The sequence below is a fragment of the Micropterus salmoides genome, unplaced genomic scaffold (genome assembly GCF_014851395.1).
Source record: "Micropterus salmoides isolate LMB-PRFRI ecotype aquatic unplaced genomic scaffold, ASM1485139v1 Ms_hic_scaffold_20, whole genome shotgun sequence".
NCBI lineage: Eukaryota > Metazoa > Chordata > Actinopteri > Centrarchiformes > Centrarchidae > Micropterus > Micropterus salmoides.
In genome coordinates this window covers 15,396,803-15,418,827 of record NW_024041151.1, presented here as the reverse complement: position 1 = coordinate 15,418,827, position 22,025 = coordinate 15,396,803, and the positions used below count along the sequence as shown (strand labels likewise).

Sequence of the window (22,025 nt, the reverse complement as noted above, 5' to 3'; positions counted from 1 at the left end):
ACAGTTTCTTTGTTGAAACAAGCACTGTCATGTTGCTTTTTGTTTGGTTTGAATCCTTATTAAACCAATTCACACTGTTCCACACGAATCAGAAGTGTTCCTGGTGTCATACTGTCAATATCAAGGTCCTGATTCCCAACGTATACTGTATTTTGCGGTTGCCAAAATGATCATAAAGACACAGAGTGCTTGTTGTTTTGTTATAATATGATTAATTCTATTTAACTTATTTGTTTGTTTCTTTTGTGCCCATTATTATACTGTTTGCCACTTACCTTAAACCGTCCTTTGACATGTTTCAATTGATTGTATGAGTACAATGCTTGCCTTTATTTTCTAAAGTTGCTATTTAAAAAAATTAATTATTAACAATACCAATAATGTGTTAATTTTACCCCCTTCCAGAGTAAAGAACTTGATCAAATCCGCATAACAGCTTAATCTGGCAGAATTCTCCATGCTCTTTGTTCTTCACATTTCAGAGACAGAAACTGATATTTATAAGTTTAATGCTCAGTGACACGGCCCTGGCCTTGCCCTTCATTTTTTATGTCACCGTCCCTTATTTCTTTTGTGGCGTGATTTGATGTGCTGTGATTGTCTTTTGTTTCTGTTTTGCTCACAGCATAAAATCATTCATGAAAATCAATCCAAACATAGCCCGCTCTTCTGTTTCTCAAAACGTAGCCTTCTGTTGACCTCAATAAATCGACCAGTGAGCGTCAAACATTTCAGTTAGTGCCCTTAAAGTGGCCTTTCCACAAACACAGTCCTTCACTAAAGGAGGACACTGAGAACTGTGTGTGTGTGTGTGTGTGTGTGTGTGTGTGTGTAAGAAAGAGAGAGGGAGAAAGAGAGAGAGCAAAAGCATTGTAGTAACCGCCATTGTAGCGTAATAGAATTATAGCCCATTGCCCATTACTAATGATTGCGTCTGATCATTTAGTTATTTTAGGGAGAGGGATCCTGTTCAGTCTGCCCTTTATGTGGGTGCCAAATGAAAGAACAAAGTCAAGAAGTGAAATGAAAGGATACCTGGTTGCTGATGCTTTACATTGTGAGATGTTTTACGGGATGGCAATGTTGGTCTGTTGATTAACCCACAACTTTTGACTAGCGCAACCATCAGGTCAAAATTTCAATTGGTTCTGGTTTATGATACCAACAAAACATGTGACATTCCCATCAACCTCAGCTGTAATTTATATTTAACACTAATCAGTGAATGCTAGCATGCAAACATGCTAAACTAAGTTGTTGAACATGGTAAACATTATATTTGTCAAACACTAGCATGTTAGCATTATCATTATAGCATGTTTGCATGCTAGTGTTGGCATTTAGCTCAAAACATCCCTTTCCCTAAGTACAACCTTACAGAGCAGCAAGCATGTCTGTAGACTCTTGTCTTGTTCTACGTTCTGGTAAAGTACTTTGGTGAGCTCCAGAAACTACTCTAAAGATGAATGATCCATCATCTTCTTTCCAGCCATGCATGCGTATTTTACACATCCTTCCCAGTTCAGAGCTGGTTCAATTCGGGCCCCTGTGACCATGATGGGGATCCGTCCTTGGGGTTGGAAACTGTCCCAGCATGCTCTGGGCAAGAGGCCTCTCTGTTCCCAGTATCCCATTGTAACTTCTGCTATTGCCAGTTGTTCTCTTGGCAAAGGTCTTCTACTCCTGACCTATTAATTTAGGACAGCTTCTGCTGTACCCCCTATTCACGTGCTGCAGTTTTTGCATAATCTTCTCAAGTATCTTCTGACAGTAGATATTATCTGATCTCAATTTGTAATCTTCACATTGCACACAAGCAATGATGATATCAGAGCTCTGTTTTCTCTATTGACTCACTTTTTACCACCTGTTCCTTCAGTGGGTCAGGTGACCCAAAGCCAAGAACCCCCCCCCCAAACACACACACACACACACACACACACACACACACACACACATTGTTATAAAGTCCAGCAGTCTTCATTGCCAATACTGAATTAAATTTAGTTTGTTAGTTTAAAATGTCAAGAAGCATAAAAGGCTTTACATGTTAATCCATTACTCTGAAACCATGGGTTAAATGAATCATAATATTAGCTAGGATCAAAATCTTCATTTTTTTTAAGTCTGGAAACCCAAACAAGGCAACTCAAATGAAAGCTGCAGTTAAAAGGCAAGCTCCTCCACTTTGTACTTATATGGACCTTACAGTTAAAGCAAGAAAAGAGGCTTAAAACTGACATTATGAAAATAAATTTAGGCATGACATGAATTTCTTTGGAACAGAATAATGCATGTCAGCTCAGACAACAAATCCCAAGAAAATTAAACTAAACCATAATTTAAACACAACCTTGTAGCAAAACCAATACGCATGCTGACAACAGGCAGACTCTTCATATTTAGTTTATTTTGAGTAGACAGAATCCAGTTTTGTGTTACCTTATGGAAAGCAAACATAATTACATTTTATTATATTGTGACAAATACATTACTCATTATGCTCCGTAATGTAATTACACACTGTTGGAAATTATTGTCCAGCATTTGCACAGTTGTTAGGGATTTTGCATCTGAACTCTAACTGAAATGCACACATTGCAGCGTAACCCCATAAACTGTGTATAAAATAACTCAAGAGTGACAGATATGTACGTCTGCTTGTCCTGAGTGAAGGCTTGTTTTTCTGCATCTGGCTCTATGGATATCAGTGTGAGCTGTGGGGGTGGAGGCAATTGAAAGCTTGGGAATTCCTGATTTTTAAAAGAGAGAGAGAGAGAGAGAGAGAGAGAGAGAGAGAGAGAGAGAGAGAGATCCTTTGGCCACTTGTGGCCTTCACAACCGAGGAACAAATCATAGAGGGACATGGCAATCTGAGTGACAGATGAACAATGCTCCCATTTTCCAACCCCCTGTGAACAGGCCCATCCATCACAGGAGGGGAGATTAATTCAATTCATCAGCTTTTTGTCTCCTTGGGCCCCCTAATGCCACCTGATATTGCTCAAGGGGGACTTATAAATGTTTGTGGATTTGATGTGAGCCCGCTTGCTTGACACTGAATTAAAACATTACTCTTTACTCTTAGCAGTACACTGGTTTTGCCAACAGCCTGCCTGTCAATTCTGCTGTAACTCTGACCAAGATTAATTTTTATGAAGACGAAAATGTTTGCCAAGTGTAGCAAACAACATTAACTGGAGTTTGCAAAGTGAGAAGAGCTTTGGTGATAGAGGGGAAGAAGAAAATATAGGTCCTGTAAACATTTCATAGAATAAGCTTTTAATGAAAAGGCTGATCATCTCTGTGGGGATTCACTTTAATTTAAATTATATCAAGGCACAGAAGCTACAGACACCTTTAAGCCTATTAGACACTGTAAAAGGCTATTCACACAATAAGCGAGCTATAACTTTGTTCAACAAGTCTGGGCAGTTTTCAGTCTGATGGCCAGCAAAAGATTTGTTCTTTCTAAAGATCTACACAAACATAACAAAAATATTAATGGAGATGGTAATTGGGCACACATCCGCTGATCAACTTAATTCAGACATTTTAACAGTTATCGTTTCCCAGATCAGTGACCCAACTTGCTGGTGTCAGTTCGTTTTTTTTTTGTATAAACTAAATGTATAGTAAAATGCAGGTCTGACAAGTGTGCATAGCTGCAGTCCTGTCATGTGAATAGGTGGAGCATGGTACAAACAAATGTTAGTGATGACCTCTAGTGGCCATTACCAAAAAAAATAAAAATCTCAATGAGAAGCTACTTACAGAGAGTCATACTAAAGCAACATCCAAGCTGTTGATTTCTAACTCAAAAGAAATCTAGTTTTTTTTAAAGTTACAGGATTTCAGAGATGATTGACTTGAATACTAGGCACCACTGCTTTGAGTATTGCAGAATAGTATGTCAATATATTGAAGCACAACCCTTTTAAAAACACTTAATACACTCAAAGTACTACTTTCAGAAAATACACTAAACTATTTTCGTCATGGACAAAGTCTTAGATTTGGCTGAAGACTCAAAAGCATGTTTGCAGAAAGTGCATTTGACTGACACACCCCCCCATTGATGTCCAGACCAACAAATACCAGTTTTGATGGGGGAAAACCCACATGGTCCAAACTGATCAGCAACAGCTACAACTTAAAAGCAAGTCAACTTGTACACTCAAAGTTGTAGAGAGTTATATTGTTACACATGGATTTAGTAAAGCATAGGGTGGTCGCTTCAGTGGTTGGCTCCATCATGCCATTTCAAATGCAGAGGGGAAAAAAAAAAAAAAAAAATTATATAATATATATATAAAAAAAAATAATAAGCCCATTGTATTATTAACCGACTTCCTTGTCAAATCAATGGTAGTAAAGATTTCAAGTCCCAGTGGACTCAGACAGCCTCACATTGGAGGGATTAACAAAAATAAGGCACACTTGACAATTGTTTCTATACGGACGTTCACTTTATTTTAAGCATAGCCCTCCTTCTGAGGCTGATAGTGAATCCGGCCTCCTCTCCAGATACACAAGTAGTAGGCCATGCTCACAGAGCCCGCTAGAGACACTAGCAGGATGGCTGCAACCAACGCGATCTTCCACACTGCTGATTCTTCTTCATCTGAATCTAACAGGAAACAAGACAAACCAAGCACTTAGTGTACAGTGTAGTCTGGAATGGGCAGTTTGTTTAAAGACTATGGTGAACACTACTGAACAGTCACGATGCTCTGTATTATAAATGCACTACTGTTTCTAGCCACCTTGTTCCTTTAGAACATATGGTTCTGAAGTGATCGGCAAGTTCTTCTTCCCCACCGTCACCAGTTCAAAGACAACTTCCGGTGGGCTCTCAGGCCATATCTTCTCTTCTATTGCTAATCCACGAGTGTCTTTGTATTGTGAATCCTCATCACTGATAATCCATGGGTCCTGGATGTATTGAGGAATGCCTGTAAATGGTAATATGTCAGGAGTGTCGAACAGACGTGTAGTAAATTCAGCAGGATGCTTCACTTTTTTTTCTTTTTTTTTAACCAAACTGATAAAAAATTTAAGCCACAAGAAGATTAATATAATTTTCTTCTTACCTGACTGACCAGTTGATGGGGCCAAAAGAGCAAAGAACACAAAATTAAGAACAAACATGACTGTACCTACAAACACTTGGACACCCTTTGCTTTTATGTGGCCACTTCATCTCTAGAATTGACATCAGCTGTGCCTCCTGACTCAATCAAGATAAATTACTGCATGGCGTCTGATGTGCTTTGGAGTGCTTCCATTTCATTGGTTAAACCATCCCTTGAGTTACACCTCTCTCATCTCATAGTAGGTTACTCAGGAAGTGGAAACTGTGCCTACACAAAGAACAAGTTGTTATGCTGCCACTGGAAATCACACTGCAGAAAGGTGTCTTGTAGGACGGATTTTATGTAGATTATGTTTAGACAATGCTGAAATATTCTTCACAAAACTGAGCTGTCAATCATTATTCCCCAAAGCTATAAAGTGGCTCTGCCTGACTTGTTGTCAGTATTTGTGTAGTAAAAGGATAACTGCAGGACTGATTCAAAAAACAACTCATCATTGCATCATTTATTTCACTTCAGATTCACAAGGGGATTTTTTTTTTCTCCAGTGTTACAGAACCTTGTGAGCTACAGTACACAGAACAAAGTCTGAGGTTTGACTTTTTTCAGTTAAGGCTGAAAATGTGACTCATAAAACCCACTTCCGAACACACAGCCACATAAGAAAACGTTGAAAAAATGTTCAAAAAAGTAAACCAGTCCTTTTCATTTGCAGCACACAACAATAAAAACACAATGAAGGTCAATGTACAATGTAAATGTTAAAAAGTTTATATGAATATATAGATTTTCCCAAGCAATGCACCAATATGCTTTTTTTCAGTACAGACATTTTGACATGTCACAGCAGGAAAAGCACAAGTGTACTTAATAACATTAATTATGGGGGCATTACATTTAAGTGTCCCAGTTCCAGGTGCATGTTATATGCTCTATTAATCAGTGGTATAGCTTACTGGGACACTAAAACTGTATATACTTCTGACTTTGGCGCGTTTGTTATTTACACATCTGCTTTTCCTGCTCAAAGTTAAATTGTCTGATGTGAAAAAAGTCTGTACCCTTACACTCACACAAGGTAACAGGAAGCTCTATGCTTAAGTGAATGAAAACATCCAAAACGGCACACACTGGAGCCTTGAGCACATGTGTTTGAATCATTTAAAAAGCCAATAAAAAAGTACTGTATTAGTTGCACTGTGACCTTATCTGGTTATCATAATCTCTTTCAGCATCTATTTCCATGACAAAGTGAACCACATCCTTCATTGCAAAAACAATATGATGTGACACAAACATTCTAAACCGACACAACTGGCAATGACAACCATTCCAATACACTATGTTGAGACAGCTCATCCACATTTTAAGACTTCCCTTCTTATTTCACACAATTTTAACATTACATAACCATATAGATGATTGTGAAGTGGGAGAACGATCCCTGTAGTTTGTGATGCTCTAGTATGTACAGAATGTGTTTTTCCCTTGCATAGTTCAGCAGCAGATACAGTATGACTTGGCGACTCAAAGAAAAGCACTGAAGAATACAGACATACAGTATTTGTATATTTCTAAAATATATAATATTTTATAATATAATAATTTTCTGCATAGGTACGACAATGACCGCCACAAGTATTTGAGAAGTTCAAACCTAAATCTGTAGTACTGGATGGAAATCTCTGCCCTTTTGCATCGAGGAGGAAAACATGTTAAAAGTGTACACCCAAAGCTTTAGAAGTTACAATATTGTACATTAAAATTGTCTGACTACAAATCTATTGACCAGCAGTTATAGATATTGGTGAGAAATAATTCAAATACTTGTGAGGTTCACTGAACAAGCACTAGTTGATGTTACTACAACTATTCTTAATTTAACAGAGAATAATACTTGTAATGGTGTAAAAAAATGCTCCAAGTGGAAACTTTTGCTCCCATGACCAACAATAAGGTAGAATGAAACACTGGAAAAGTGCATCAGAAGAAACTCTTGAAACATCTATTCCAAGTAATAAACAATTTTGTTTTTCAGAAAGAAACAAAAAAGACAAATTGTAAGTAAGTAATGACTAAGAGGGGCATTATGGCAAACTGGCTTTCTGGCCTGTCATTACAGTACCACTGAATATGGCTAATAAACAAAGAAAGTGTGGATTTGTATTTAATGTCCTTGACATCTGGACGTGAGGTGAGCCACAGCTCACAACTCTAAAACATGAGGGAAACCCTGGATTCTGTAAAGAGGATCACAGGAATATAATAGTATAACAGTATACTGTATCCCTGCTGAAGAATACTTAAAGAAGTGGGATTTCACTGTTTCAAGTGGAAAATTTATATATTTTTCATACCATTACATTCCTGTGAAATCATGTTTTGGTGTTGCTACCTAGATTGCCCTGAGAGGTTAATGGTATGTTTTTTAAAATTCTGAAATAAAATCAATTTTATTATATATATCTTCGACTATCTTTCGAGTCTTGCTCCATGAAATTCTTCTTCACACTTCTTTAGTGCTTTACAGTGGTGGATAACCAGAACACTACTATGTAGACTGGAGCGGACTGGTCCCTCCTTATTTGTGCTTCTCTCCTTCACCGTAGACCTTCCGAAGGCTCGAGTCCAGCAGAAAATCCACTGACCTACAGGGTACAGAAAGTGGAAACATTATGATGTTGGACACATAATACAGCAGTTCTGAATCCATTTCGCAAAAACAGAAATGATTTGTAAAAACTACCACTTTAGCAGGAAGCTGTTTGTGCAGCATCTTCATTAGTTTACAATTGTAGCTTAACTGTTTTGTCGCTTTAACAAGAGCAGCTTTTGTAAAAAAAAGGCAAGAGGATCTAAAACTTTCATGTGTAACTACTACACTGTTGCCCTTGTTTGTGGAACCTATTTTACTGCCTGAGAATGAAACATGAGTGTGACCATAATGAAATGTTTCATTAACAATATTCTGGTACTATCAAATTTTAAAACACATGATTGATGATTTGACATTCAGACACCATCACCCACCTCTAAATGGAGGAATGTCTCTGGTTTGGTATTACAATGCATTGATATCTTTACGTTCGTTATCAAGGGGCATGTGTTATTAAAAATGCTCTGCTGATGGTTACAAAAAACATCTGGTGTTAATCTTTATCTATCTATATACTTTTTTGACAACAAATCCCATGAACCCAAAACCAAAACAATGTGTCCAATAGTTAATAGTTCAATACTTTCTAGCTTGCCTACCTTGTCTGTGAGAATTTGTTCCTACTTGAGATGTAAAAATGACCCCCTCAATATATATAGTTTCATTTTAGAAGAAGACTCAGTCATTTCCTAAAACAGCTTTGCACTGTAGCAAACATTACTCAAACAGGAGCAAATAGTGAGGAATATTTTCAGCTACGGATTAATAGACATTTAGTGCTCTTTTGAGTTTTGGGATTGACTACAGTGAACAATAATTATGATAATCAAGGAACACGTCAACTAGTACAACAATGTGTTTTTAATCATTTTTGGACATCAATGAGCTATATTAGGCCTTGAATACACAGACAATACTTGCTGGTTTTGTTTCTTTAATGTGTTTTTTTGACACTATACAATATAGAATCTCACCAGTGGTAACCTTTCACATTGGTTAGAGTAGATAAATTACATAACAACATATCAGTGGTGAACTGAGCTGTCAGCACAGACTTTGCTACCCGCTAATCATGGGTGACCAGCCCAACCCTTAATTTCAAATCTTACATAATGAGCAATTTATATATTCCACATGCATACAAAGAAACAAATACACCTGTGCTAACCTGTCTATAGGAGTGATGATGAAGGGGATTGTAGAGAGGCCAATAGCTGTGGTGGTCCACTTGCGCACAGGCAGGGGCCACTTGGTGGTTCTGCCCAGTATGTATAGTGATGCAGCACACACACGGTTAATGGTGAAGCCCGGGATCATCACAGAGGCGAGGGCCTGCCACACAAACGTGTCCACCACTGCCACCGCTACCCGTGTCGTCTTCCCTGGGTTGTCCCCGTGGGCCTTGAGGGACAGATAATCAGAAAATGAGGGTTGTGTCACAGCAGGTTTTCAAACACAGTGGATCCACAAAATAATATCAAAGGTTATTCAGAATTGTGACCTGAAATTCTAGTTTCTCTGTTCAAGCTTCGTTATTCAGGGACCAGGTTTTTATTTGATCATCAGACAGTGGTCCCCCAACCCTTTTGGGCTGCTGACCCCGCAGAACAAAACATAAAAAAGAACGTCTACTTGCAACTGTTTGTCACCATTTGTCAACCAGTTGTTGTGAGTAGTTCCAACTAAAGCTGATGATATACGGAGCAACTTTTAGAGCAAAGGTGCTGGGCAATGATGCCATCAATGGTAATGAGTAAAGATTACTACCATAATCCCCTTCCCCCACCACTCCGCCACCCGCCCGCCGCTGTCCGTTGAAAACATAGTCAGACTTGCCACCAGCAAGACTGCCCAGCAACATTGCTCAAAAAGTTGCCTCTGTGTATCATCAGCTTAAGAGTGTTTGTTCTAACTTAATTTGAATAATTTCATGAGTCCTCAATTTTTTCTGCTTTCTGTGAATGCATCTTGTGACCTCTCTGTATCTTTTAGGGGCCCTGATCCCCATTGTTCAGAACCAGTGATGTAGATGTTGACCTGATATATATTTATACACCTTTCTCATTACATAATAACAGAATGACCAATATGATTATTAATGAATATAACACAAATGGTAATCTTACCACAGCTGCTTTCTTCCCTTTGTCCACAGCATCAGCACTAACGTACAAAGTGGCCACGGCATAGGTGCCCCATACAAAACTCACTGGCACCAGAGCACGAAAAGCCTCACCGACCTCATTGGCATAGCCTGTAGGCACACAGAAATACTTGCAGATAAAACTTTAACCTTCTTTGTCTCCTCTAAATGCATCATAACCTTAGTTAGCCACTCTGCTAAGAGGTGCTAGGCCTCATGTTTATAAAAAAATACATTAGTCTGTGGCTAGGCATTGCATTAAATATTCAAAAGCCTTCATCAATGAAGATGATGATGTATAGTAGCGTCTCCTAATTCCAGTACATGTGTCCTGAAACATACAAGAGGCTAATAAATCTCAACTTTATCTGTGACATTGTGAAAATGGGGAGCAACATTTGGAAAATGATGCAATGCCCATTTCACAAGGGCTGAATGACTCAAACACCCTTGATCTCTAATTAAGAAGTCACCTGTGCCATATGCCACAGAACATGTAAGTCACTCAGTGAAATTAGCTTTTCACACAAAGTATTATTTTTGGTTCAATGACGATAGAACTATCTGAGTGTGGTGAAGTCAAATTCTGCTGTTTGTCTCTTGTGGTCGTGCTGGCAAAACTGTGGCTACTGTGCAAAGACTACACTTTACCGTGCTCAGGAAAGCACTTAACTTTCCAAGCAATCATCACAGCCAATGAAACACTCCTTACACAGCCAGTGTAAACAAAAGAAAAGCAACCACCATTGTCAGTGCAGTACACAGTTGGACTTGGCTTGATAAACACATCAAATGCATAAGCTTCTTAGTCTTTATTCTCCACTTGAGGCAATCAAATCAGGATTGAGTGAAGATCCAAATTATAGATTTAAATTTAAATGTAATTAATCCTCATAACTACTTAGTGGATTATCAAAACACCAAAGATTTTTATCTTATGCGTCAACTAAAATAATCACAATCTGGATGATTAAAATCTCCTGCTGCAGCCTCATTAGGGGCTTGAAATGAACAAATGGTGCTATTATAGTCTGAGTACACATAATGTATTACAATACAATATGAAAAAGGAGTCATGTAATGTTTATATCATAGTTATTACTGCTCTTGCAGTCAGCCTGTGCAGCGTGGCCCATGCTGCATTCAGAATCTGAACTAATGTCCCAATCCAGCCCTGCTCTCCAATAAATTTTACTGAGGGAAGGCTGCACCGATCCAATACTGAGGTATCGGTATTGAACAGAAAAGGCTCTCTACTGTCCAAAAAAGTTTCATGTAGTATTTAGAGATTGTTATGGACTTTTTTCATACAAACAACAAAGTACATGGACTTGCAAGTTCTCCCTGTCTCAACAGATTTTAGTCCTTACTCAACAGCTGTTACTTGTTTGCTTTAAGAATTTCATTGGAATTCAGCCTTCAGTACGAGATGCAGGAGTGAATCATGCTTCAGCAGCTATAGTAAGAGAGCAAATCACATGACAGCTTTGCTAAGTGGTGGTCAAAGATCACATCAAACCCTTTAAACTCAAAAACGAAATCACTGTCAGGCATGTTTAGGACTGAGCAATTATGAACTCCAAAGTTAGCACGGCCTAAAACCACAAGGACATATTCAGCACACGTCATGTCTCAGGAGAAAGAGAGAGAAGGAAAGGCTGCACACCAAAACAAAAATCACAGGTGCAATAAGTGCTTATAATTCCAAATTTGAGTTTGTGTAACATTTAGTGGCTGTTCGAAGAAAACCCAACATTCCGATCAAGAAAGTATGTGTATCTCAGATGGGGGCAGTAAAAGCAACATGTTCATGTGTCACAGTTCTTCACAGAATAATGACTAGAAGTTGAGTTGAAGCTTGAACTGTGCCAAGTCCTAAAACCTGTGAAAGGGAAGTAGTACAGTAAAAAATATCAATTTAGATATGATGCCCTCTTGATGTTTTGGAACCTAAAATAATGAAAACTTAAAACAGAATTTACAATCGAAAAAAAGATTAGAGCCCAATGAGAGCTGCTTCTCATATCCCTTCATGTTGGTATAGGCATTTTACACAGACGACAGTTTGACATGTCACAGGAGGAAAAGCTGAATTCCACTCTGCTTCAGTTTCAAGATCCTGGTTATTGTGCATTCTGGCTCACGGCCACACTGCCATGACTTACATGGGACACTTGAAGGGAACTGAGCAATTGTTAATGCTACTTGTAACACCTGTCCTTTTCCTACTGTGACAGGTGGATCTGGAGCTCCAGAAGAACTTGTGAGCACAAGGTGATAAGAGCTGTTTTAGTTTAAAACATGATGACAAGCAGAGTCCAGATAAGATTATCTTCCTGCAAGGCACTTGATAATAGAATATGCCATGCCCTGGCATAATAGGCTAGGGTCCAATTCTAACCTGTGAGCAAAGGCTTCAGATTACCCTATGTGATTCACTATTTGACCTGAGCCTGAGTGCTCTGACAGAGAGAGCAGGGTGGGGGGTAAAGGTAGGCGTGATAAAAAGAGAACTATCTGTTCAACAACCACATCTAAACGTATATATCTCGTCACTTCTGCAGTATTATTTACCATTAGTGGATTTTGAAAGAGACCCAGACTACTAAATCATCTTGAAAGAAACATCTACAAGGATATCGGGCATTCCTATCTATCTCTCTGATGTTATCAATCAGCAATTCACCTGCTGTACATTTCTACCAAAAAACTTAAGCCTAGTGGGCACACTTACATGAATGTTAGGGTGTTCAAAATGTCAGTGTCAGTGAATATGATACAGCTACAATGACATCAGAACTTGACAAAGGTTATTTCTGGATTTTCCTGCTTGTTTCATTGGATAATATAGCCACATTTTAGGTTAAATCCAGTCTTTGTTGTGTAAGCACTATCACAGTTTTTCCACAGCGGTGAAAAAATTATATTTTCCAGACATGCTATCAATAGGGGAAATGAGAAAAAATGAATTATTGGCTAAATGTAGAAAGGCATGACATGTAAGTAACCATTTAGTATTATATTAATATAAAATATGTCTAAAAATGTCTCGTCCAAGAAAAAATGCTATATTAGAGTAAAAAGCAGTTTCCATTTGAAAAAGCCTATCCACTTTTTTCCATAAATTGCATTAATCTTTTGAAATGTAAGTATTCAATTCTTTTTGAGTCTCACAAGCTTATTAAAATAATGGCTCATATTCAGACCGAAATCACCCAAATATTAGACACTGATGTAGGAACGCTAACATTTCTGTTTAGCCTACATGCTTGTCAGAGTCGAGATAGAGATATTTAACTGCACGACAGGATTAAAGATGTGATAGATTATGATTTTATAGAGAGGATAAACTTTTTCACTCGATATTACATGATCACTGCAGGCCAAAGTAAGCTCTGGAAGAGCAGGAGATTTAGGCTTGTCCACCATGGGGCACTGCAGTATGAATGCCCTTCAGCTTTTATTTCTGTGCATGCCCCTTTCAGCCAGCCGCTCATTGGGTGATAAGTGTAACCAGTGATATGTTTCAATTCAAGGACAGCAAGGAAAGCAAGCAGTGATAATAAGTTGTATCAGCCACCGTTTTCAGTCTGTTCAAGCCTATGGGCGTTTCTTTGCGGTTGGTGAGTCACTGCCTCAACTTGCGGGAAAACAACTATTACCTTTACTGACACATACCTGAGATACAGTGACATCTCTAACGCAGTAGGTAACAGTTAAACACGTTGTGTGAAAACAAAGCACGAACAAGGGCACGTTGGCAACTCCTGGACGTCGTCCATTACGCCCCGTGGTAACAAAATGTCATTCAACAGCCAAGTCTGCTATAAATAGAGTTTTAACAGAGTAGTTAGCCAGCTATGCTAACCTTTAGCTAGCTAACGCACAGCGCCAGGGTCGTTAATGTGAACGTACCTCTGTGCACTCGTTACAGTCTGTTCATGTACCACAACAAATGGAAAATATTGCAATACATACCTAAGAAGCGGACCCATGTATCACGATAAATGTCGACTGTTTTGCTTGTTTTTTCTACCGCGGGATCCATGCCTTCCTGTTTCTCCTCCATCCCCTTATGGCTGTACTAACGTTACATGAACTTGCTGAGTGGAGTGTAGAAAACCCGACAGACAGCAGGGGCAGTGAAGGGGGCGTGATCTTAACTACAGCATCCAACTGGCTGCAGAAACATCTCAGCCCCGCAGCTCCACCGTGCTAATACTGTATGGCTAATACAGTTTATTGGTTAGGCTGGTTAGGATATAGACTTTTTCCATTTCACTATTCAATTACACACACACATACTCTCCACTAATTACACTTTGATGGTCTATTGTGGAGAAATGTCTGCAAATGCCATAATCACCTGAATGAAGATTTGTAGGTATAAATTGCAGTTACATTTTTTTTCTCCCGACAATTTATTAACTAGTAAAATAATCATTTAGTGTTTATGAGTGTAGTAACTCCACAGTGGGCCTAAAACAAAACATTTTACTATCTGATGACTCCTTTTTCTACATCATTTGTGTCTTTTTAGTTTTTTTTTTTTTTAAACATTAGCTGTTATTTTAAGAAAAAAAGGAAAATCTGAAAAATACCAATAATGTGGTTTTTAAATCACCAAATTTTGCTTCTTTTGTGAGGGCATGTCTTGCTGCAGTACCCTGTTTAATTTTGATATAGCACTTTTATGCTGCATATTTCCGACTAAAGCATTTAATCAAATTACCAGAGACAACCTATAAGGCTACACAGCAAGCCTGGGGTGGGGTACTATTCCAGCAGCATGAGTAGCCTACTGGTGGGTTTCTGGGGCTATGGGCAAAATATAACAAAGCTGCTATCTGAAGTCTCCTCTTGTGTGTTCGTGCTTGATGGGTACAAGACATGCACATTGCAAAGAGTGAGGGTCGATACAGTTCAATTTTGCCCGGGGCCCTGCATATGGGTGTTCTCTGCTCTGCATGTGGGTGTAGTGCAAGCTTAGTAGCTGACAAGCACTCAGTGGAAAGACAGGTCACAGAAGAGACAAAGTCAAAGAGGTTGGGAGAGGACTATCTCACAGTGGGGCCTTTGGAACATTGCAGAGCGTTGTTAGTTTTCTAGTTGGCAACACACTCATTCATCCCAATCTGCTGTCAAGAGCACACTGACGTTCATAACAGAAATGTTGGTAAAGTTTGAATGTTGATACATAAAGCAAAACAAGGTGGCAACTCAATGGTACAGGTGATGTAGTATAGAAAAATACATGTTGACAATGTCACAGCAAAAGTACTGTTTAAAAATGATGTCATTCTGCAGCTCCAGCTTTGGTTTCAGAATTACAACAGTTAGGCAGATGGATTATCCAGGGATGAGAGAAGAGATGTAATTTAAGGCCATGGAACATAAAGGTTATTTATAAACTGCATTTCATTAATTCATATAATGTGAAAGTACTTGAAAGCAAGTGCAAGACCATTAATGTTACAGGAACTTATGAAGAGAACCTGCACCCACATATAAATTCTGCACTGTCCAGGTTTCCCAAAGAATACCTGGATTACTATGATTAGGATGATTATTTATTATTATTAATAGGTCATTACTGCTCTCCTGCCGACAATTGTCCACATCCAATGTAATAATTTACATTGACATGACCTAAAGCAACCGTACAGTAGGCCTACGTCCAACAAAAGCGTCCATTCTGATTGACAATCAAACGTACCAATGGTGTTGAGCCATGCAACACAGTGAACCAATGGGAAGGAAGATGACGATTCAGTGGGATGAGTTTTGACTTACGATGGCTGCCGTACGCAGGGACCATCGTGACAGGGAGTCCAAAACACCATTCAGACGGAAAATAATGCCTTTTAACTCATACTGGACTTTCGCTTTTCTTATTCTTACTGCGAACTGGTGTTATGCCGATGATGATCACGAAATGGAGGAGTTTTTGAAGCGGGAGTATTCCCTTTCCAAGCCGTACCAAGGTACCGCTACCCGTTACCCCATTAAGGGATACGATTCCCAGGGACTGGATGAGGGGCGAGCGACATATGTTTCCAGAATAATTCAAAATCGATCATTACATTACATTACGTATGTTCTTATGTATCTATGCTGTTACGCTCTTTTGGTTTGATTTGTCTTTTAACGTTTTCATTCATCAAACGAATCTTACTGCTGTAACATTCAGCTAAACAAGCCTTGTTAAATATAGGCTCCCATATTTAATACTTGACATTGTGCTTCCTTTCAGACCTTTTGTTTGAGTGCCTGACTTTGTACTTTTTCCTCACACAAACAGATGTTTTGTTTAGTAATAAAGCAGAGCCGTTTTCACGTTAGGCTCAATGAGTGAGCTTTTCCCATGCTGATGGTGCTTTTTGCATTCTCAGGTGTGGGATCCTTAGGCTCCTCCCACTGGGAGCTGATGGGGGATGCCATGGTAACCACTGACCAGGTGCGCCTCACACCTGACATGCAGAGCAGGCAGGGGGCAGTATGGGGCCGCATTGTGAGTATATGCAAATACTGGTACTGGTAAACTGTAGCACTGCTGGTTTGTGATATGCCAGTATTTCATTTCAAATTGAGGTTAAAATACAATGGTTTTAGCCGATATATTCACAGTGACAGCCAGGACACACAGGATTCGGTGGGGGTGGGGGGGACACTAAGTAATACTATAAATATTTTTGCTTTCAGACAGCTTGGCTGCCATTTGGCAGTTCAGCTATAGTGAAATTCATTCTCTGCATTTAACTCATCCCAAGTAGCTGTAGGCAGCCACTATACAGCGCCCAGGGACCAACTCCAGATCTAGGCCACGAGTGCTGCGGTGCCAGTGGCACTGGCTGGAGAACCAGAACATGTTTTTGATGATGATATGTCATCTTTTTTGCTGCAACTCTGTTGGATCTTATCTTGCACTTACCAAATGACGACAACACGCCCTTATCATCTGCTGCCCACAATTGTGTGATTGGGTTGGGTGAAAGCCTCATAAATCTATATGCTGACACAAATGCCACCCAGCTCGAAGACTTGAAAATTCTACTTTATTTGGCCGCTGAGGGCCTTGTAGCTGCTTACCATCAAGCTATGATCTTACTGGACTAAAATGTGTCTACTTGAGATGTGTAGTATTCAAGTTTCCCCTTGGATTTGTAGTTGCCCTGACCTCAGCCCAACCTAAGCCCTTAGGTAATCAAGGTTTGCTTGGGTCTGCCGCAAATAACTTAATCTCTTATTATCCTTTCATATGTTTATTTCCTAGATGTTGGAAACACAATGTGTTTCAATGGCTTTATTGAACTTGTGTGTGTATCTAGCCTTGCCATCTGAAGGACTGGGAGATGCAAGTGCACTTTAAGATCCACGGGCAAGGAAAGAAGAACCTGAATGGTGACGGTTTGGCCATTTGGTATACTAAGGAACGTATGCAAAAAGGTAAACACATATTATTTACCTAATCTTTCTTCTCACCTCATCAGAAACACATTTTTATATATTGTTAACACTCTTCCTTCTTGTTCTTTTACAGGTCCTGTGTTTGGAAATATGGACAACTTCACTGGCTTGGGTGTGTTTGTGGACACGTATCCCAATGAGGAGAAACACCTAGAGGTATGCTGAAGCAGCACTGTGGTGTTATGGGAAAGTAAAATAGGGTCAAGGGCAAGCCATGGACAAATTTGTGTAAAAGGGCTGTCTATGTGTTCTTTTGTGCAACCATTTGGAGACAGGCGCAGAAGAAAAGATATACTCCTCGCACACAGGTAACATTTGATGCTAAATCTATGTCTAATTATACAGCCTCCATTGGTCTTTAAGCATGCTTCCCTGACTGCAAACATACACTTTTCTTCCAAATAATACTGTGACATGTTTGTTTTATTTTTGTTCCTGCATGGTTGCTGTGTGGTCTCAGAGTAACATACATTTCTAAGTGGTTAGAGTATTTAATGTAGATCATTCTAGAAATAAAGCATGCAACTAAATGTGACATTCAAGTGAAAAAAATAATGCAAGTTTGTAAATATGATTTCTTTTTAAAAATTGACATTATTCATGGTTATAAACAACAAAAGTCACAGGAAATGTTAGATAGAAATCTCAGCTGTTTGCATGGCACTGTTACCTGTGAAAATACACGATTCCAGGCATAAATGCAACGTGTGAGCAACCCAGTACAAATCTTCTCTGGCCAATGAAAAGTATTATGAACTGTCAGTGCGATGATAGCGTATGATGAGGGACTCATTTAAGTCAGGAGTATTTCCTCATCACTCTCTTGTCCTCCTGTGACCACAAGAGGATCTTCCCCATCGTCCTGGCCATGGTCGGGAATGGCAGCATCAGCTACGACCACGAGCGGGACGGCCGGCCCACAGAGCTGGGCAGCTGCAACGCCATGGTGCGCAACCTCAAACATGACACTTTCCTCTTCATCCGATACGTCCGCCGCAGACTCACGGTAAGAGACACACACTTTGATCTCTGTCTTCAATTATCCACAGTAATAACACTGCTTAGCACACGCAGACATTTCATGTCCTCAACTGTCCAGCCTGTTATTAGCACACACAGGCTGGACTGGGGTAATATTAATTTAGCCTTTATTTATAAGGTGTAGGTTGGCTGCGCATGTGCTCGTACTTAAAAAAATTAATAATGTGACAAGTACAGACACAAGAGGATTTAAAGCAGGTATAGGGCAGATTATTTCACAATATAACTGACTTCATCATATAAAATGCAGCATTGAGTTATTTAATAATCTTGTAGCATCCCCATTATCCAGGGTCTGCTCCAAGTAGCTGAGTAAAACCAAAACTATTCCATGTCGAAGATTTGAGGGCATTTTATGTTTTACTCACAAAGACATTCGGATAACTCAGCAAATTTGCCAGATGCCAAAATATTTACATCCTGTGACCCTCTGAAGGTCACTGAAGCTCCCTGATTGCCTCTGTTCTTCAGGTGATGATCGACATCGAGGGGCAACATGAGTGGAGGGACTGCCTGGACTTACCCGGGGTGCGGCTTCCCCAAGGCTATTATTTTGGAGCTACAGCCATCACTGGAGACCTCTCGGGTAAAAAAAAACAAAACACCAGTAGTTGTAGCTTTGTCACTGTAAACTTGTCACAGTTTAATACTAGTGCCTGGAATACTGAATTTCTGTATTTATAGTTTCTCATGAGAGACACTGGAGTGTAATGTATGAATTTGATGAATCTGCACATTTGATCAAAGACAAGTTTTTATGATATATTGTGCATAATTATAGGAAGATGGACCTCTTCCCTGCACCTTTCGTCCTTAAATTTCAAACATGATAAAAAAAATATATATATTAATTTTTTCAGAAATATAGTCTGCCTGTTTTATCTGGGAAAAATCATCATTAGAGCTGAAAAGATTATTTTCTCCTGCTGCTCGGGTGTGTATGGATCATTAATTTTTGGCGGAACAAACCGATCTGTGCAGAAGATTTAGACATTACTGAGAAGTGTATTGATGAATACACTGTAGCTTGTCATGCTGTAACAGCTACGTAGAGATAACATTAAAATTCTGTGAATTGATCCTTTTAAGGAATAAGACGAGTATGATACAGTCAGCATATTCCCATTACTGCTTCATTCACACACACGGAATCCCATTTTTCACTTTCAGCATATGAATTGCTGAAAACATTTGGGCAGATATGTGTAGCGATACAGAGGTTTGGAACTAGACTAAGAACAAAGTCATGTCCCCGTAATTAAAGGATTGTAAAGGATATCGACCTACTGTCCCAACCTTTTTAGATCCTGTTAACTGTGCTACTCTGAGTTACAATATAATAAAATATATATTTTTGTTTCACTGTATCTTCAGTCAGAGACACTTGATTCAAGGATTGTTATCATTTTAAAAAGGGTTACACCATAAGATCTGGCAGAACAGGCTCTGCAGTGAAAGTGTGAGGCCCTTATAAATTATCACTTCTAATTGATATGTCATGTGTTTTTGGTTTCATTTTCTGATTCTAAATTCATAGATAACCATGATATCATTTCCCTGAAACTCTACCAACTGACGGTGTTGCAGAGTAAAAAGGAAGAGGAAGAGGAGGAAGAGGAGATAACCATACCCAGTGTAGATAACATTGAACTACTCAGATGTAAGACACACACTCACACATTATTGTTGAATTACATGAATCCCCTATTGTCAGATGTCACTCTCTTCCTCTCCCCTTCTCTGTCTTTCTGCTGCTTGTCAAGTCTTTCCTCCATCACCTTCACTGTCATCCCTCCATCCATCCTCTTTATTTCTCACCTCACCACCTACCTGCTTCCCCTTCCTTTAACTCTCTGTTCTCGCTTCCAGCTGGACAGACCGAAGAACGGATGAGTGGACTAGCCATTTTCTTCACCGTGCTCTTCTCCATGCTGGGCTGTATGTTCCTCATTGTCGTTGGCCTGGTGGTCTACAGCCACTGGAACGAGAGCCGCCGCAAGCGCTTCTACTGAGAAAGACATGGTGGAGATGGTGGTAACTGCTTTGGTCCGTGGGCCCAGCTGGACTGAGGCGAAAATGAGACGCTGCTGTTGGTCAGTAGAGCGCAGTAGGTCGTTTCATCCTGAGGACAACACTATTTTGACAGGAGATAGAGTCGATGTATCACCTGCTACAAAGAGCCATTCTCCAACTCTGCCACTGGAGGTCATGAAGCAGTAGGAGGACTTTATGTCACACTTTGCCCTCAGCCCCTGTCTGACGCACACCAACTCGGCCTTACCATCTCCACCTCTGTACTATTTACAGTCATGCAGTATGGATTTCAGATTTTATGGCTTTGAGAAATATAAATACATAAGTATCCAAGGTGTTCCTACCTGCAGTATGACTTGAAGCTCTAACCAAATAGCACAAAAAAAAATTGTATCATCTTTACAGTAGCTCCTTACTAACAAAAGCTGCGTCCCCACTCTTCTTTGCAGTAGAAAAAGCGCTTTATACTCGATCATTTTGACTGTGTACAGCATACTGTATATTCTATTCCTGTATTTGTAGTATGCATGACATTCGTTGAAGTTTTTTTGTTTTTTATGAATCGTCTACCTTGTTGTAGACCTTTTTTATGCGTTTATGTAAAGCATATGGAAAACTGAGCTCTGTTTCGTTTGCGCATGTGACAAAGATTTGGGCGTTTCAGGGAAATCTTTACTTTAAACTGTTGTTCGAAATGTTTATTTATATTTGTCACTGTTCCCTTCCCCTTAATGTTATATGTGTATTAGAGGAAATGCATCATCGCCTTTTGGTCAGGTTAGAGCAAATTCTAATAAATATATTTAAAATAGATCAAGCTTTGCACTGAAGGAAACATTTTAATGACTACTTATTTATTGTATTTTGCCTCTTGCTGACACTTTTTCTTTGCACATTGGACACTAAAATTAGCTTTTCTGTTTTTTGTTCCTTTTGTGTTCTATGTAGACACCACCTCTGTGTTTCTGTCATGCAGTATTGTATATTAGTATAGTGTTTTTTTTTGCAGTGAACTGAACAAACATGCTGGCTTGGCCTCAGGCTGCTGTCTACTTTGGATCTGGGTGTTTGCTAGCTGTTGTTGATCTGGCCCCACCTTCTTCTTTATGTTCTGAAAATCGCCTCAAGCCAACATCATATATTTTATGTGGTCTTTTGTTTTCAATTGTGCAGTGCGTGATGACTTCCTCATTTCCTGTTGCCACCTCCACAGCTGCCCTACCTTATTCATATATTGTTTGTTGCTTTGTATGAAAACCGTGTGCCTCGTGTCCATTCAGTTACCCACAAATTACATTTTGTAACCATTTATAGCTCTCCTGAGCTCTTGGCATTATATCATTAAAGACCTACATCGGTATGGTTTGACCTCTGTCTGATAACAAGTGCGCTATAGAAATGTCATGATCAAACTTTTTAAGCTTTCATGGCGTGTGTTTTTAAGCGTGGGCAACAACAAGTTGTGTGTTATCCTAATCTATGTATGATGTTAACGTCCCATCAGTAATTTGATGCCTAAGTTGCCTCTCGCACAGCTGTGTAATGATCCTCCAGATCTCAGCTTTGTCACATGTTTGGGTGAAACACT

General features: G+C 39.3%; 2 protein-coding genes across 5 annotated transcripts; one reads left to right on the top strand and one right to left on the bottom strand.

Moving 5' to 3' along the window:
• Positions 1–5,577: 5,577 nt before the first annotated feature.
• On the bottom strand, positions 5,578–14,023 carry mtfp1 (mitochondrial fission process 1). The gene is made up of 4 exons (XM_038734351.1): positions 13,874–14,023; positions 9,879–10,006; positions 8,921–9,153; positions 5,578–7,744 (listed from the first exon to the last, which is right to left on the bottom strand). Exons 1-4 carry the CDS (start codon positions 13,962–13,964, stop codon positions 7,678–7,680), a joined length of 519 nt encoding a protein of 172 aa, XP_038590279.1. The 5' UTR covers positions 13,965–14,023; the 3' UTR covers positions 5,578–7,677.
• lman2la (lectin, mannose-binding 2-like a) lies at positions 13,423–21,797 on the top strand. 4 transcript variants are annotated; one of them, XM_038734348.1, is made up of 9 exons: positions 13,423–13,518; positions 16,288–16,406; positions 17,224–17,341; positions 17,436–17,518; positions 17,638–17,670; positions 18,207–18,368; positions 18,875–18,989; positions 19,941–20,063; positions 20,273–21,797. In XM_038734348.1, exons 2-9 carry the CDS (start codon positions 16,323–16,325, stop codon positions 20,413–20,415), a joined length of 861 nt encoding a protein of 286 aa, XP_038590276.1. In that variant the 5' UTR covers positions 13,423–13,518; positions 16,288–16,322; the 3' UTR covers positions 20,416–21,797. The 4 variants fall into 4 exon arrangements, with proteins under 4 accessions (XP_038590276.1, XP_038590273.1, XP_038590274.1 ...); XM_038734345.1 differs by lacking the exon at positions 13,423–13,518 and adding an exon at positions 15,681–15,879; XM_038734347.1 differs by lacking the exon at positions 13,423–13,518 and adding an exon at positions 15,970–15,988.
• The last annotated feature ends 228 nt before the right edge of the window (positions 21,798–22,025 follow it).

What these genes read in the sequence shown, in the direction of transcription:
- lman2la (XM_038734345.1), top strand. Translation starts at nt 15,690, where the DNA reads ATGGCTGCCGTACGCAGGGACCATCGTGACAGGGAGTCCAAAACACCA. An exon ending in GGGCAGTATGGGGCCGCATT is followed by an intron (nt 16,407 to 17,223) that starts GTGAGTATATGC and finishes GTGTGTATCTAG; the next exon opens with CCTTGCCATCTGAAGGACTG. An exon ending in CATCACTGGAGACCTCTCGG is followed by an intron (nt 18,990 to 19,940) that starts GTAAAAAAAAAC and finishes CTAAATTCATAG; the next exon opens with ATAACCATGATATCATTTCC.
- mtfp1 (XM_038734351.1), bottom strand. Translation starts at nt 13,964, where the DNA reads ATGGAGGAGAAACAGGAAGGCATGGATCCCGCGGTAGAAAAAACAAGC. An exon ending in TACATGGGTCCGCTTCTTAG is followed by an intron (nt 10,007 to 13,873) that starts GTATGTATTGCA and finishes GTGTGCCTACAG; the next exon opens with GCTATGCCAATGAGGTCGGT. An exon ending in ATCATCACTCCTATAGACAG is followed by an intron (nt 7,745 to 8,920) that starts GTTAGCACAGGT and finishes TGTACCCTGTAG; the next exon opens with GTCAGTGGATTTTCTGCTGG.